The sequence below is a fragment of the Phaethon aethereus genome, assembly GCF_964289735.1.
Source record: "Phaethon aethereus genome assembly, chromosome: 1".
In the NCBI taxonomy this organism is placed as follows: domain Eukaryota; kingdom Metazoa; phylum Chordata; class Aves; order Phaethontiformes; family Phaethontidae; genus Phaethon; species Phaethon aethereus.
This window is the reverse complement of record NC_138575.1, coordinates 143,950,492-143,968,310: the sequence shown is the minus strand read 5'-3', so window position 1 is coordinate 143,968,310 and position 17,819 is coordinate 143,950,492. Positions and strand designations below refer to the sequence as shown.

Below are 17,819 nucleotides of genomic sequence, written 5' to 3'. Positions count from 1 at the left end.
AGTGTCTTTGTTGACCGACACCTCCCAACCATCCTGCTTCCAAGAAGGGAGGCGAAGGCTGCAGACCACACCGGCCCTTCTGCGTGGTCAAGGCTATGGCCTCACTCCCCAACTATCTGAGCTCCCCAGTGGTTCAAAAAGGCCGACACGTCTGTGCACGCTGTCAGTCCTTCTAAGGACGTCAGATAGGAATACCAGCACTTTTCAGGCACCACCACTAGCACAAACAGGCTTCACGCCTGCTTTCTGCTCCACCTGACCAGAGGATCTAGCACAAATCGCCCGGCCCTGTGAACAGCCCATTTGGTGTGAAATAATAGTCTTTCCAGGCACGATTCCTTTTTATTTTTTTAGGAAAAGATACTTTATTTATGATGACAGGTCATACAGTCCCATTTTCATCACGCCAAGCTGACAACCAGCTTCCAGGGCAGCTGACATACCTGGAGCCACCTCTCAACGGGCAGACCTTGCCAAGCTGATGGAGAGCAGTTACCTGCCTACAGCACTCATACTACATCTTGCACTTAACAGCAAGAAGTTACACCTACGTTTAACTTGTTTGACGCTAAATAATTAAAATCATTTGAATGAGGCTTTTTTTTGAGAAGCATAAAGGAATTTAGCAATTTAAACATATCAAGTGGCGGTGAGGGGAGAGCTTGAGGAACAAAAGCCTAAGAGCTTGCACTGGCTTGCTCGGCAGCTCTCTGCTGTTTCCAATATTTCTCTCTCTAGGCCTTTTTCCACGAACATGCAAGGCTTGCATTTCAAACACACGTCTTACACTGCGCACTGGCTTCTTGGTGATTTGAAAGATGTGACCCCAAAATGCAGTTGCTCTTCCAGACTCCAGCTTTACCCCTCCATCAGCCCCGCCCCCCCCATTAACACATGGTCGGAACAGGCAGCCCACTCACACTTGGTCCTTCAGAGGGGCTTTCCCACCAGTCAGGACCTCCCTCAGAAAAAATCACGGTGATACAGAAGGTAAAAGGCGCACAGCTCTTTGCCGGGAGAGCAAATTGGACACACACCCACTCCTGCCGCCCCGTCTCTGCAAAGCTGTACCAGCAGCTACTAGAGTCCTTGCATCAACATTTATTTTATTTTATCACATTTGAACCTTTGCAAACTTTCCACACAGAAAATCTGGCAGCACCAAGGGTTGCATCGCCTTCATTTTGGCCAGAGTAGCACCTGCCCCCCACGGTACGCTCCAGCATCCGGCTAACGTGCCTATGCCCCGGCGCAGCCTGTGACCGGTGCTGCCGCACCCGTGGAAGCCTGTGCTCTGCTCCAGGCGGAGTCACGGGCATTCCCCGTTTCGCCTGGAGAAACAGAAAAAACGTCATTTTATCGAATAGGCCGCCCTCCCGCTGAGGCACGCGGCGCCTCATAAGGGCGTGCTTGGCCCAACATGGCGGCGCACCGGCAAAGCCAGCCCCGCCCAGCTTCAGCCGGGAGACGGCAAGCGTCCAGGTGAAAAACCCGCAGTTACAGTCAAAGCAGCGGCCGACCGGAGTGACGCCGGTGCGAAGCGGGACACCTGCTCCTGTGGCAGCAGTGACGTTCCTCCGGGGAGCGCGGGCGTTTTGCCAGCCTCGCGCTCCCCCGGCCCTTTGCAGTCGCACACACCGGGGACCGGCAAGAAGGAGAGGTCTTGGCATCTCGCCCCCCAAACCACCATGGGCCAAGCCAGAGGAGCGCGCTGCCAAGCCGCGGCGACGCAGGCAGATGCGTTTGCAAGCAGCGGATCGTGCCTGCGGGGAGGCGGCTGAGCCACTGCGGCACCCGGCCTCTGTCCCCGCCACCACAGCACTGGGTGAAACCGGCCGCCGGCCGTCAGCCAGACCACGCTTGTAACGCTGACTTTGGCCTTTACAGCAGAGGGTAGCGGCTTGGAAGAGTTTTGACTGAATAAACTGGACCTCATCGCTGAATTACAGTCATTTTCTGTGGATTTATGTGGGCAGGTATATGCTTTTCTTTTAAGGAAGAAAAAGAATCCGTTGAAAATTGGATTAGAAGACTGGGGAAAAAAATCTCGTGCCTCACGAGAATACTTTATGACTGGTTTTAATGAGTAAATATTGAGAAAAAAAATTATAAATCACTTTAAAAATGGAGGTGGAAGAGATGAACAGAAGATGTGCTACACTTAATAGCAAAAATCCCAATAAAGGTCGTTAAACTAGTGCGTAAACAAGAGCATATGCCACTGTAGCATAACCTGAACAGCCATACTCAAGCTGAAATCCAGGCTACAATGTGGCCCGCCTGTCCTGTTGTCTTACACTCACCTCCCTGCATCTTCAACTATGCCTGCCCGCCCTGCAGTGCTGGATGATTACACATAATGACTTCAAAAGATCAACTGTGAAAATGAACCCACGAGAAACTACAGGAGGAATAAAGTGACCTGCCTACAACCAAGCGCAGAGAACTGCGCTGGCGCCTGCCGGGCACTACTGATGGCAGCGTCTGCAGCTCCTGAAACTTCCTTCTCGCGCCGGTTAGTTGCTCTTTAAGTATCTGTACCATATAATTAGGAAGTACAGCATAATCGAGAGAACATAGATTTTTGCATTTCTTGACCTTTTTCCTACTACTTTTCCGCAGACTATTTAGTGTTAAGATTGTATGCTGTGCAACGCAGCGGCTCCAGTTACGAACGCACAAGTAAGACTGGCATATAGGTGGTGGCATTCATTAGCACGAAAGCACTCCAACATGCAGATTAGATGATATCTGTATTCACACTGGATGGCTTTATTCATTAACAAGATGTTATTTGGGGAAAATATGTCCAAGAAGCCCTCGTATTTCTGCTGTAAGAAGCATTTCATAGCACAAACGCTTCATTTCCAGTTATCCAGGTTATATCCAATTGCCCAAAAGCCAGCACTCCACTGCTCTGCAGGCGCTCTGCTCACTGGGATAGGTTCAGTAAAAACATGGCAAGTTCATTTCTTCGCTGTGTCAGTCCTGGTTTGCAGAAAGTGTAGTGCCAGTCACATTTTATTTAGAAAGTAGCTTTCATTCCGAGTAATACATAGACTGCTGCGTCCTTTATAAGCCATTTGCAATGGTACAACTGAATTTTTTTTCAAGAACGAGGTCTGATGCCAGCTCACCCCTAATTTCCTTAGCCAGGAGAGGTTGGCATGGTTGTTGAAATACTGTTACACAGAACTATCTGTTTCAGTGTTAAAAATGACCTGCCTAGGGCAGAGAGCATCTTCTGCGTTGTCTTTGTAAAGCACTTGGCGTACGGGCACTAATATCAGTTGTTTCAGTACAAATTGCTAACGAGAAGCATCACCCGCCTCCCGCTGCGGCACACCACGCCCGGGCAGCCGGAGGTGGCAATCAAACCCTTGCCCACAGCGTTTCATTTAGACACACTGTAGCGGATTAAAAACTTAATCCCAAATTCATTGAATGCTCAATAAGGCTCATTTAACTTCAACCCCTGGTTTGTGCCTGTGAGAAACGCCAGTGTGAGATCCGAGGTCAGGAGGTGACCGAACTTTGCTTTCATCTGGCATGACTTTGTGTTCCCACGCCAGCGAAGCTAACGCCACGGAGGCTAACTCGGAGCAGAGCTCATAGGAGATGAGCATTTCCTCATAGAGTTGGAGGGTGTTTAGTTATATCAGCATGTCACAAATGTGTCAACAAGAAAAAAGATAAAAATCGGTTTTAACTGTTCCCTCAATGTCTTCCTTCAGAAACAAGTTCAGTGCATTTTTTAGGTCCAACTTTCTTTTTCTCCAGGCTAATTTAAAATATTGAGCAATGTTAGCAATCGTTGTTAGACGTTCCCTCAGAAGATGAAACGTCCATGTCTCAGAAAGCACACTCTGGCAGAAAACAGTCACACTACAAAACGCAAAAGGGTATCAGAGCCAAGTGCTCTTACGCAGCCTTACACAACTTGGAGGATGTTTTGGGTAGGATGGGGGATGCGGGTTTCTTGCCCAAGGAATTTTCTGTGAAGCACCAAACCTCTCCTAGCAGAGCACAAATACAACAAAAGGAAAGCAAAGGCCACAATTTTACTACAAAACTATGGCACTTTCTTTTTTCTTAAAAGCAATCCTAACGTGAAGGAAAATATCACTGCTTTTTTGGTTATTTGCTTTAGGAATAGTAGCTGTCAAGTATCTTCTCTCCTTCGTGGCGATAACCCCACTTAAACCTTGCTATATTCCGCTACATCTGCAGCTTTAATGAAATAATTTATACACTATAATAAAGCCACGAACCCAAAATCACTGTGTCTGTAATGACATCTGTAATTTAGAAACTGCAAGGATGGGAAGCTTGAAACCGGCAGACGACAGAAAACATTGAGGGAGCTGTGTGTATACATAATTACGACATTTCTACTCCATAACTGCCCAAATCTTGAATCTTGCCCTGTCTGCAAGGCGAGGCACATAATCTTAGTGGCACAGATACCAAAGTATTTCATAAGACTCTATTTGTTCAATGCACTAAAAGATTTACTGTAACTGAGTTGAATCAAGAATTACACATCGGTGCCCAAGTAACCTCAACACTACTCCGGCACTGAGTGAGGAAGCTCCAGGTAAAGCATTTGTGGTGGGACAGTATCTGCACGGCCTAAGCAGACTGGCATATTACGACTCTACTACCTCTAAAAATAACATCATGGGGTCTGTGGCTACTTCCTCCTGCCTTCAGGCCTTGCAAAACTACACAAGGCTGCTTCAGCACTCACATCTAAGCCAATTAAGACTTCTGGTTGTGCAACTTGTCTCACGCAGGCAGCCTCATGGTAGAGTCCGCACGAGGTCCTGCGTGACTAAAGACTTCCACCCACCCAACTGCCCTGGCAGTAAAGCTTTACGTTCCTCAGCTGCATTTCTACAACCTCCGGCGCCTTCAACTGAAGCGTGACTGAGTGGAATTTGGTTAAACAATTCTTTTTATGATGTCAAGGAACAATTACATTTTATAGCTCATTTGCCTGAGTTGCATCATCCCTAATGCTAACAGAGTTTGCTCTATCACCTAAACGAGCAGATGCTACTTCAAACAGCCCCGAAAAAAGCAGAGACACGGAGTGACTGCAGAAGTTCCTAATTGCACAACCAGCTAATGCTCCGGGTGAAGTACCACATTTATTGGCATAGCGCTGACCTGAAAGCAAAGGCCACGTACCCTTTCCAAGATACCATCTGCCTATCTTTAGACCCAAATGCCCTACTGGCACAAGCACAATCCATCGGACGGCTCTGAAATCCATGAGTGCCTCACCTGCATGGGCACTAACCAAACACCCAACCTTCCACCGATAGTATTGGACCCCTGTTTGCGTTCTGTCCTTCACTCTACCTTAATGCAGAGCAAAAGTTCTTGTCTATCAAGGAAGAAAGGACCAAACAATGGAAATGCTTGTTCACATCTGCCGAAACTGTTGATTTTTTGCCTGTTAAGAGTAAATCATCTAAACTGAAACATCCTTGCAAGCAGAATAATGACTAGGTAAAAGGTGGTTGTTCTTTCGCTTGTACGCTCACTGAAATGCCACGGGTCTCGTTCCATATTGCCACGATGTAGGTAACAGGGCAGAAAATGGGGTGCTTACACCTAAGCCTTTTACTCTCAGAATTTTACCTAAAAAAATGGGATTATTTGCATTGCACATTCTCCCACATTTTGGTCAAACACAGTTGCAAATGCTTCTCTCAACAACAGAATAATTACGACTTTCAGTTTATGAACTGTGGGGGAAAATATTTCTCTTACTTCTGAAGCCCATCTACATTTGGGACCTCAAGTGTTTGAATAGCTCACTTCAGACAGAATGATCCTATGGATACTAACCTTTGTGAAGCACAACTGAAGAAAAAATGGATACATGGAAAATGAAAACTTGTGTATTGTATTTTAAAAAGCTCTGCATACACAGCCCACCTCAAAATACCGTTATTTGAAAGATATTTAAAGAGCGACACTCATGATGCCAGCATTGCTAGTGGTTCTGAAGGCAGAGCATGCAAAATGGATCGCTCTTAGGGATTAAATCCCTAAATCTGTGTTTGCACACCTAACTCAAGGAGTTAATGCAGAGGGTCTGAAGGCTCCTTTTTAGGCCACATCTTGCATCGTTTTAATCTTAGCCTAAAAATAAATACAATATTAATCATTTTGTGGCCTTGGTGTTTGCAAACTCACCAGCCTGTGGTGGTTACCATCTGCACAATCCTCTTCCCAAGGTGGGCAACCAGTCCAGGGAAGGAGCAGGATGAGGGGAAAAGCCCTGGCCCACCCCCTTCCCTCAGGCACGTGCAGACCAGAAAGCAGCCCCAGCAACACGAAAACACAGGGAAAACACTACCGAGGAAACAGTTTTCCCTCTGCAGAGCACAGCAACTTTCCTAAGCAGCCTCGAGACCTCTGTAAGCCAACAGACCGGCGTTGCGGACTGAGCTGAACCCCTCACCGCAGGACGAGTTCACCAATCTCTGCGTACAACAACCTACTTTAGACATTGGTGGATGCCGTCTCTGGGTAAAAAAAAGGATTTTATCTTCCATCAGCTCTAACATGCATTGCCAAAAAAGGCACAGAAAGCATATGCGATGCTCTTAACAACTGACAAATGGTTTCTTAATAGTAACTATGAATTTCTCTCTCCAAAAAGAACGGTGAAATCTTTGCGAACATCAGCCGAAGTAATGAAGGGGAGGTGCGATGGGGTCGACTGGGCAGGGCATGTATAAGGCGGTGGTTCTGTTTGCAAGACTACAAAAGACCTAGTTCACGTGAGCGCTTCAGGTTCGCCTGGGGATTGCATCATGCCTCCAGATACAACAAGCAGAGGGTTGCTCTTTTCTCACCTCACTTCTCTGACCAGGCATGCAGAAATCTCCTAGCAGCAATGCCAGTCTTGCATTCGTAACACTACAGGGTAAACAAAATATCGTCCTCAACCCACTGCTCACGCAAAGCGGCCAGCAAACCACACACAGCACAGGCGAACTCCTGCCTTCTTCCCCCACACCTTGACAGCACACAGGTAACGTGCTCCTATCCGTACGCTTGGAATGGAAGAGCCGCGCCGCACGTCACACAGCGAAGACCGGCGCTGACGTGCGTCCTCCCTGCACAGGAAATAGAACGGGGCTTAAAATCAGAGACAAGAACGGACACATACCACACACAGAAGGCTCCACTCATCCACAAGACTGGCTCTTTCTCACCACAGCACTCGCTCCCTTGGGACCTGCCGGATTTACCAACAGTGGCGAGTTGTTGGACTGTGTGTGAATGCGTATCTGTGGTAAACGACAGAGACTGGAGCAAAATAGCGTTCAGAAACGGCCATTTCAGCCCAGGCTCCCACGTGCTAGGGGACAGCTTACGCTAAGGGCTTGCTCTTCCCTTCTTCTCCGCTGTCTTGTTACTGAAAACTCCTCCCTGGCCATTTGGGAGCGCAGAGGCTTTGAAGCCGACCAGAGCTCACCGCCGGCAGTGTGGCCACACCAAGGAGTGCGTAAAGCACCTGTTTGACACGGTTCTGAGACGTCAGACTACGGGAGGGTTAGCCTTTTCATATTTCTTAAATGCTGTCAGGATTTCAGACAGGAATTGCAGACTCCCGTTACAATTTCAGTAGTTTTCCTAGATGGACGCACTTCCTGCTTGTTCTCACCAACGAAGCAACTGAGTTTTGCAGATTTGTTATTAAATTCCTTCTGCTCGTACAAGTTCTCCTGTGTGCTCAAGAAACTGAAATTTGTGGCCAAACCCCTGAGTGCATCCCAGAGCACAAACTGACAGCAAACTGAGCTATCACCCAAATAATGGATTACAAAAGCACTTTATTTTTCTCACACACACCCCCAGAAAACCACCTTTGAGGAGATGAAGGTTTCCCTTGGCGGATAGCGTTCATGACATGGGAGGGGATTTCTGGCGTGAGCCTTCTCGATGCTGACCTGATATCTTCCTTGTTATGAGTTGAAATTTCTACCACTGTAAACCTCACGGGTGACTGATGAGAAAAAAGCACATTAAGAAAGAAAAGAAGAGAATGAAACCCTTTCAATCGCAGTGTCTATAAAAGACGGGGTGACACACTGAAACAGAAAATGTCTACAATTTAAAAGCAAAGCAGCATCTGCCAGAGAAATAAGATTAATTTCTCATTCTTGACTGCAAGTATTTGGGGACAATGACATATTCAGAAAATCATATGTAATCAAAGAAATTGCCTTTTTAAAAACCACCTTATTCTGCGTTGCTTGGGGAGTGACTGTTGGACATGACAGCATGCGCATGCAGCTACAGACAAATACAGTCATACTTTCAGTGTACTAAGTAAACCAAAGGAATTAATTCTCTACAGATTATCTAGATAAATTATTGTACTATCACAAACATTTACAGATGCATTTTAATTAGCCTTCTACCTAAAAGCACAGAAATGAGAACATTCCTTACTTAATTTATTTCAAATAAAAGTATTCCCTCCTGTCTCTGGTATACTTAAAACCAGGACTACCCTACCGCTTCCGACAGCTGAATGCACGTGTACCTCTGGCCACGGTATTTATATCCGTAAACCCACTGTAAACATTATCCCCAAAATATCTATCAAATAGGAACTGTAGCTTTAGCCTCTATATAAAATCTTAATATTTGAGTGCCACAGAACACTCTTCCCTATGTCAGCTTTAAATACCCAAGTTATTTGAATAATCACAAAATTTCCCAGGCACAGCTTCAGCCTAGAGCACAAACCCTTACCACGTTAAGACGTTTACCTTAAAAGCCCAAACCACCAGGGCAACACAGATCCTGTCTCTACCCCAACAAGCAATAGGGACTATTGCTTATGATGCCTTTGAGCCTATTTTCCTAGCTGTGTCGAGCCCGATTCCCCAGCATCCTCCCCCCTGCGTAGGCAATTTTGGTCCAACTGTGCAGCGTGTTCAAGCGTGCGTCGCCGCGGGGGGCGGAATCGCTGGCTCTGCCTTTTCGCAGCACGGCACAGGCGCCGTGGCCCCAGCGGGCTGGAGTAAGGACCTCGTTTAAACTCCTTTTATACAGAGTTGAGCTGCCCTCAAAGAACAGTCTCTCTGTAAGGGAAGACAAACACGCTGGGGAGCTGGGCCAGGGAGAGGAGACAGGACAGAGGAGCCCAAGACAGATGAAGTAGGATTTTGCAAATTAAAGTCACTGGAAATAGGCACTAATTGTAATGCATGGAAACCAGCACACGTGTGCAGCAGGTAACAGTCTTTTCAACATCTCTGAAAGAAGATACATCGGATCACGACTTCAAAGCATTGCAGATGGCAGCATCGCTTTTATGAACACTAACCTTTTCTTCTGGCAGCAAGGGAAATCGATACTACCCTGCGTAGAAATGTCAATATAAATGCTCAGAAATCATAATATTAGCATTTCAGAGTCTGAGGGACTCTCATTTGAAAACTCTTTCTGCAACAGCCCTTGCATTTCTAAAAAGATATAAATCAAATTTTATCACCAAAAAGTTTTTAGAACACAAGGTAAGCTGAAAGACAGTGTCTGGGTATTTTTTTTTTTTTTTTCCACAGTAAACTCAATTCCCTTGTGGCATTTTAACTCAACTGCAGGGGCACTGAAAATGACTGTAGAAGCAGTAAAAATCTATTTAATTGATTTTTATTGTTCAACCTAAAGGAATTGCTTTTGTTTGTAAAAATGACAGCATTATACAGCAACTGTAGGGATGTTTTGAAATGCCAGTTTAAATAATACCAAGTCATTAGACATGTTTTACTGATGTGCTTTTAAGGCAGACATAAAATTACACTGTAACTTTAAATTCTCTCTACAGGACAAAATAATAATGTTATTAAAAAAGAAAAAAACAATTTGTGCAATTTCCCTACATCCCCTAAAAATAAAACATATCTTGAATTTAGCAGAAGACTAGTCATTCTGAGGAAATACGGTGAGATAAAACACATAGTCTTGGCCTGCAAAAAAAAAAAAAAAAGCGCCACAAAACATAAAAACCAGGAGCCAAAGCCAGCCTAGACTAGATAGCACTGTACCACCAGAACCAGGATCACCAGACCTTCAGAAAGACATCAACCTGAGGACACTCAGAAACGGAGATCACCAAAAGGAGTACAGTGTGCAGAGACTAAAATGCAATTTTTTACAGCATAAAGCTTCCTTTACCCGGTTGTCATGAAATACATAAAATACACAACTTCTGTGTTCAAATCCGTATGCTTCCCCTCCTTCAGAAACAATGTCATCAGGCAGCCCCTTCTTTTTAAGCTATCACACAAAGAGGACAAAATCATGAGCTACATGTCACACAAGTTTTCAGAAGTCCTATAAAATATTACAAATAACCAGTTAGTGTTTCTTTTGCTTTTAATATTCCTAATATACAAATGCTCCTGTAAAGCTAATTGGATCACCATGACATTAATTAAAGAAAACTGTCCAAATTAATCTAATATGTTGCTGCGATAGAAACTTGGAATAATGCGCCCTTTCCACAAATAATCCAGCACTTTATTCCCTTCATTTAAACTGAGGCATCTCAGCCATAGTTTGCTGGAAAAATTCACCTTTTCCAACTTGAGTTTGGTTCAGGGTTTTCCTTTTGTCTTCACAGTAATCCCTGACGGCAAAGAGAGGCAAAAATGCGTGCAAAGGTTGGTCAGTCACACAAAACTCCCTTCAGTTATGCTGTTAACCCTAAGAAACCTTGTCTAGCCCACCACCTTTGAATCCTGAATTGGAAATACTTAGCTGGTGGCAAAAGGCAATTCTTCTTCTTCTGACATAAAGTATGTACTTTGACAGTCTGTTTAAAAATTCACTTTTCCAGCATAAGAACACTCAAAAGCTGAAGCTCCTTTATCGCCCCTCCAAAAAGATGTCTCAGCTGTACCAAAGAGAAAAGGAAACATTAGCCTGTGTATTCAAATGAGCTGTCAAGAAACACTGACATAAATCTGATTTAATAGCATAATTTGGAAATGGGTTCTGGGCCCACCCTTGGCAACACCACCACAGTTTAACTCACGTTGTAGCAATATTTAAAACAGTTCTGCAACTTTGGTTCTCCACCCAACTAAACAACAGAAATTTATGTCGTTAAATGAAAAACACCACACGTATTTAAGCGAGAGAAACTGTCTAAACTTCTGACATTTTTCATCTTCATTTTTTTTTTAATCCAAAAGATTTGTACAGCATTTTTTTTAAATAACTTACAGGATCAAAAGGAAAATAAATGCATAGCTTCAAAACTTTAGAATATAACCTCCCCTGGTTGCGGAAGAGTTCAAAGTCGTAATAAAGTGCTGAAGATATGAACACACATCAGACAAATAATCTAGTAACTAGCTTATTTTTCTGGTTTATTTAACAATATTCCAGGCTTAGAACGTTAAAATAAAAATCTCACAGACAACAGGTAGGACTAACAATTGCTTTGTGTATTTTATTTTTTTTCTTCTCCTTTTTTTAAAAGAATGCTGAGACACATCAATTGAGCTGACTACAGTTTTATTTTGGATACCAAAATATAAAAAGAAGCTGGAAGAGAGTAGTGCATTGCACTGATCTCAGTAAAACTGCTCGTAAGCGTCACTGCATACGTTTAGCCCTAGACGGACGAAGATGGAAACGGGAGGTGGATGCTGCCGAGAGGAGTGGGCTGCACGGGGACCGGGGGAGCGGTGCTCTGGGCTCTGCCTTGGTTGCGAGAATTGAATTACGCTCGCGGAAGAGCGAATCCACACGCCTCGCGCTAGCGTTTGCGCAGCTCCTCAAGGGCCAGCAGCGGTGGTAGCAGGTGGAAGTGGTGCACGTGGACGCAACCGACACGGACGTACAAACCACGGGAACACTGAAAAAGGACCTGCTGTATCTCACCCCTGCCACTATTTGGCTTTGCCACCCTCACAGATAACCTACACACCTGCAGGAGTTTAGGACAAGCCTGTGTTTTGCACCTTGGGCAATCACAGACACCTCTTCAGTGGACATGGAGAGTAGCAACATTCAATGGGTTGCACTGCACCTGTGCTTTGTACAAGTGCAAATTAATTTTCAGGGGGCTGGAGAGTAAAAACCCAGGCTTACTGACAGCCATGCCACCTGTCAAATGCATTTTTCCTGGGCTTAAACTTGTCAGTTAGTTCACTACTAACTACCCCACTGCTCCTTTACTCTAACCTCTGTCCTTCCTTCCCACCCACCCGCCCCTTCCCACCATCTACAAAGAACACAGAGGCCTCAAACTAGCAAAAACTATTAAACCAAAACATAAACAAGCAGTTTGGCAATAGATTCAATTCCATTGCAATTCTCATTTTTATATGTTCCCCCAGGCTAGGCCCTTTCTACAACCAAATGTCCGTGGGTACCATGATGAAAAAACCCCAACTTTCTTCCTCCAGAACAGTAATGGCCAGTCTCCAACAGAACTCTCTCCAGAAGGGTTGTGCTCAACATAGTCATAAACTAAAGCCAAGGGCGGGGAGGGGGCAAGACACCAGTAACAAAAATAAAACCCCAAGCAAACCTTGACTGTAACTGGACAATGCCAAGAGTCCTCCTCTGCATGTCAGGGAAAAATGATGGCTGCCATCCCAGTCCATGCCAAGCATGAACTCTAATCTTGTTTATAACCTGCAGTATTTCATAAGAGATGGGGTGTTTGGGGTTGGTTTTCTTTCTTTTTTTCTTGTTTGCCAAGTTCTAAAAAAGGGCTTAAAACACTCAGGCACAGAGACACAAAGGGAACAAATACAATACACAACAACTAATCGGAAACAGTACTCAAACATTAGACTGGACTGGACTAAAGTCCACTCTACAAACTGAATCAAAAAGAGACAGGCAAAAAATGAAGAGTTTTTAAGTGCTAACATAATAAGAAACAATCTTAAAGACTCACTAAATACATGTGGGGAAATGGAGGGGTCCCCTTCTTTTAAATATATTTACATAATATTAAAGCTTTTTATTTTGTTTTTCTTGCCAACAAAATCTTCTAGCTACCCTGGGCAAAGTCCCCATTTAAATTAAGAGGTTAAGGATTTTATAACATAGACAGACTGTTAGACCCATGGCCCATACATGTCTCCCTGCGCTCTCCTTCCCTCCACTGCCGAGGGGCCTGGTGCCCTGCCTGCTTTGCAGCGTGTGGCGACAGCCATAACGTCGGCACAACGCGAAGGTAACACAATGCCGCCCCGACCCCGCACACTTCGTAACCACTTTGTAAAAGCACAAGAGACTACAATCAGGGCTTGCCTGGACACACACACACAAAAAATAAGTTTTGCCATTTAGCTGCTGCAGTTAAATGGTAAAACTGGACTAATGTGGACACAGCAATACCAGTTTAGAAGTGTATATACCATTTACACCGCACTGGAAAGGAAAATAACTTATCCCGGTATAAGTGCATCCACACCACAGCCTATGCCAGCACAGTATCAGTTAAAATAGTAACACATCAGTCCCCTAATTGACAGAATTATACCAGCTGAACTTTTCTAGCATAGACTAGGCCTAAGACATGAGGTAGTGAAAAAGAAAATCAGGCTCAAGATCTTTTTTCATTCCATAGCATCGATACACTCTAAAAATGTTCGCTGCTCAGATTTATGGATTTTAAAAATAATGTTTTAAAATCCAAAATTTAAAGCTAACATCCTGAGTCACGCAGGATTTACAAATGGAGGCATAAATCTGAAAAACTCCCTTGCTTAGGGTCCTAATTCAAGAAAACATTTTTATGATAGAAAGCACATAAGCATGTGTTTGTCTCCCACTGAAGCAAGTGGAAAGGAAGCACATGGGTAAGTGCCTTCTGAAATCTGGGGCACAGTCAGAAATCACGGTCTTTGTAGAATTTATTTCCTCATTCATTTCAGTGCTGTTTAATCACAAGTCATGTATGTTTTAAGACAGTGGGAAAAACATTGACAATGGAAGCTAAATCAAGTCTGTTACAACTGTTTGATATTTACAGCATTCCTAGCATAAAACAGAAGTAATTTTGGTAACTTAAGACAAATACCTTTTCTCTTTGTCATTAAATGTACCGGCAGCAGTCCTGTTAAACAAACCCACTGTCTCGGATATTAAATAAATTGTTGTTTACATTTACTGAGTCATTTAAATTAAAAATCTGTTCCTGTTCCAAACCCCACTCTCCTTCGTCTTCATCCTCTGGTTCTGCCTCAGACCCATTCCGACTGTTTTCATACAAAAAGATCTGCTCATCCACGTGAGCCGGGGCTAACCGGTTTCTCTTTGCACTTACAACATTAGCAGAAGAACCAAAAAGGCGTTCGGGGAAGACCCTTGTGGCCAAAATACACCAGTATTTTTGAAGAACCTTTGGTAAAACTGGAAACAGCGCTAGTCTGTCAGACCACCACTTCAGCGGGTCTTCGTTCAAACCGAGGACCTTCTGTGACTTGAAGTTGCTCAACTCCTCAACTATCTGAGCATGCCATTCCTCCTGGTCTTCCACGCCTCCTGTCTGGCAAAAGATCTCTGCGAGCATGTTGTTGATGACACTGGTAGGAGGAGGAGTAGAGGAGATGATGATTTTTTTCACAGGGGGCTCTTCTGAAACAGTGAAGAATTTCTCTTCAGTCCTAAAGGTGTTTTCTTTTACTTTCTCCAGCAGGCTTTTTGCTTCTTCCACTACTCTGTTTTCAACCTGCTGCCGCTCAAAGGCTGAAAGAAAAGGCAGTTTTTTGTAGCGGGGATCCAAGAAAGTTGCAACGTTGAGAAACATGTCTATCTCAGGCGTGTGCTGGTAGGTGGTTGACAACTCTTTAGCGATCACCTCCTTTGCCATGCTGATTTCTTTCAAATCGTTCTCTTTGATGTTCAGGGTAGTATTCAGAAGCATGTGGAGAAGCGGCTTCACCATACTGATCGTCGGGTACTTTGAGGCAGACATCATCTCTGCAACCTGCTTGAAAGGTTGCAATAGCTCCACTAGCCCTTCGATTGTATTCCACTCACTGGCTTCCAGCATGAGGTGATGGTTGTTGCTGTCCTCCACGAGAACAGCTGCAATGACAAACTGCTGCTCCTTGAGACGCTGCAGCATAGCAAGTGTGCTTCCCCACCAGGAAACACGGTCGCTTACCAGCATGCAGTGGAGAATGTTCTGCTGCTTCTGCTTCTCGCTCAGCATGTACATCGCAACCGTAGACTGCTGAAAATACTCCACCAGTTTTCGGCACCTGGCAAGAAGGCTGCAGAGTTTGGGGAGCTGAAAAGCTTGTTGTATTCCTGCATTAAAAGTGTGCCCCAGACAAGGCATCTGTACGGGAATATCCAGGAGAGAGCAAGCTTTCACAATGTCTTTACTGTAATCTGTTGTAGCACCAAAGACTTTTGTATTGATCCCCCACTCAATGAATGTTTCATAAAGGACTCGCGTAATAGTCTCTGCAGTATTATCCTCCGGTACTTCAAATGTTTTTAAACACCGCGAGTTCACAGCCAGGCAGTTGGCAGGACTGCTGCTGAGAAAGTGAACCGCTACGGTTACGTACGACCTGTTCTGGTTTTCGCTCCTCCACATGTCCGTGGATATGCCACACCACAGAACCTCGGTGAGCTCTTTCAGCACGATTTCTCTAATGGCATTGTACTTTTCAGGAATAGCTTTTGTACAGAAGTACTTCCGACTGGGAAGTTCATACCTGGGGTCTGCTGTTCTCAAGAGGGCCTTGAAGGTAGGTTCATCAACGATAGAGGCTGGATACATGCCCTCACAAATTAAGCTGATGACTGCAGATGTCAGTTCCTGATGCTTTTTGTTTTCGTAGTTCTGGTAGGTCTTCATGATGAGGCTATCTTGAACAACCTGCTGTGAAGACTCCGGCTTTATTTTTGAAAACGCAGTGGCAAAGGCTTCCCTCATTTGCTCAGTGTTACTTTTCACAAATTCGCAGAATTCATCAGGGTGATTTTTCTCAAGGTGGTAGGAAAGGTTGGACGTGTTTCCTGAATAGGCAATCTGTGCCATGCAAATACGGCAGTAGATCTTCTTCCACTGTAATATGCATCCTTCTGCATTGGTATCAAACCCGAAGTACTTCCACACTTTACTCTTTGCTCTCGGGTGAGCCACTAACTTTAGGTCTGATGGGGAACCTTCTAAACTTTTATTCTCCATTGCTTCTTGGCCACCGTCCCACCTTTTGATCCTTCACTCATTAATGAGTACCTGATAAAGGCAGTAAGATAAAGATACAATGAGAAAGCACAGGTTTGACCACACTTAACTATGTGAAATCAGCGTTTCTGCGAACGTATCAAGAAACCTACCTTACTAATTACATTTGCAAAGTTAAAGATGAGATTTGCAGGAAGTGTGACCTACAAGAAGCCCATCAGATTGTCAAAAATTAACAAGGGTTTTAATGTATCACATTCTGCTGTGAAACTGAGCTAGAAGACCTGAGTAAATCCTGCTTCTGGAATTACATAATTCTGAGTGCAGAAAGCGTAACCACCACCGAGTTGATAGTTGATACATTACTGTCACACAAACCAGTCATCTGCTGTAGCATTTTCCTACCTCTTAAGTTATAGTTAGGGCTAGCCCAACATCCTCTTGCCTAAGAGTTACTGAACTTCACTTAACATTTATTTCAATTGAAACCTGATACTGAAGGAGCAAAGGTTTTATTGTTTGTTTATTTTGAAAGAGGTTTTGTTAGCTCAATCTAACTGTTCCAGGGCTTGCTTAAAAAAAAAAAAACATAATAAAAAAATCTGTGATGCAAATTAGAGCATTAACCTGCTCATCTGAAATGTAAAGATGTTTTCTGACTGAAGTTAAAGGAAAAGGAGTTTGAACCTACATGCAACAATACGTGTCTGCCACCTTTCCTGTCCTCCTCTTTCTGAAATTAAAGCCATCTCCTGACCTACTAGTTCACAATTGTGGTTCCTGGAATAACAGTGCATTATAATTACAGGAAAAGCAGACAGGGAAGCACTAATGTCATTATCCACATCAGCTGGAAAACAGTTTTGCTGTGTTTTTCTTCAAAAGGCTACAGAAGTTGGGAGGAGGTGACACTCTTAGAGATGAGTGTGGCGATAAGGCAAGACTTGGCAATCTGTACCTCAATACCTGCACAGGAAGACACTTCTTGTGCAAGCAGTCACAGGCAGGCACAACTTGAGGCCTACAGCGTCTCTGTGCACAGTGCCGGCACCCGCCGGCGCCCATTTCGCTACACCGAAAAGCGGCTGGCGCTTCTCCGTTTCTTCCACACCACCAGTCGAGCCACCACGACAGCAACAAGCCCTTCGCCAGGGGCCTGGCCAGGATTGGGAAGGAGAAGGAAGCCATCAGTTAAACAGACGCAACCTCCTCCACAAAAATCCAGGGCAAGAGAGCAGTAGAGAAACATCAGGAGCATCCCTGGCAGCCAGCCTGAAAGCAATGGCATTGCTCCTTCTCCTCTCCTCAGGAGCTGCACCTGCACCCAAGCCCAGAAATCCTCGGGTGGTGAGACTGGCTGGGTGGGGGAGGAAGAAACAATCTGACTTTTTCATATTGCTGCAAGGGAATATCCAAAAAAAAAGTACATAAGCAAGCTTCTCTGTTGTGCTTTCTGCTGTTGATGAACATTCCCAAGAAAATAGGGTTTTCTCTCTGAACTATAGGTGGTATTTTGCAGGACTTTCTGAACATCTTGAATGAAAAAACAAAGACAGCTCTACCAAGACTAAGCATATTTATTTAAACACAACTGTTGGTTTAG

The 17,819-nt window shown here is 44.5% G+C and overlaps 2 protein-coding genes across 2 annotated transcripts in view; both read right to left on the bottom strand.

Annotated features, from left to right (window-relative positions):
- DHRSX (dehydrogenase/reductase X-linked) overlaps window positions 1-17,819 on the bottom strand; it is a gene marked incomplete at its 3' end in the record, with an annotated part of 174,489 nt that overhangs the window by 150,263 nt on the left and 6,407 nt on the right.
- Window positions 13,990-16,231, bottom strand: ZBED1 (zinc finger BED-type containing 1). The gene has a single exon (XM_081996864.1). It carries the CDS (start codon window positions 16,214-16,216, stop codon window positions 14,129-14,131), a length of 2,088 nt encoding a protein of 695 aa, XP_081852990.1. The 5' UTR covers window positions 16,217-16,231; the 3' UTR covers window positions 13,990-14,128.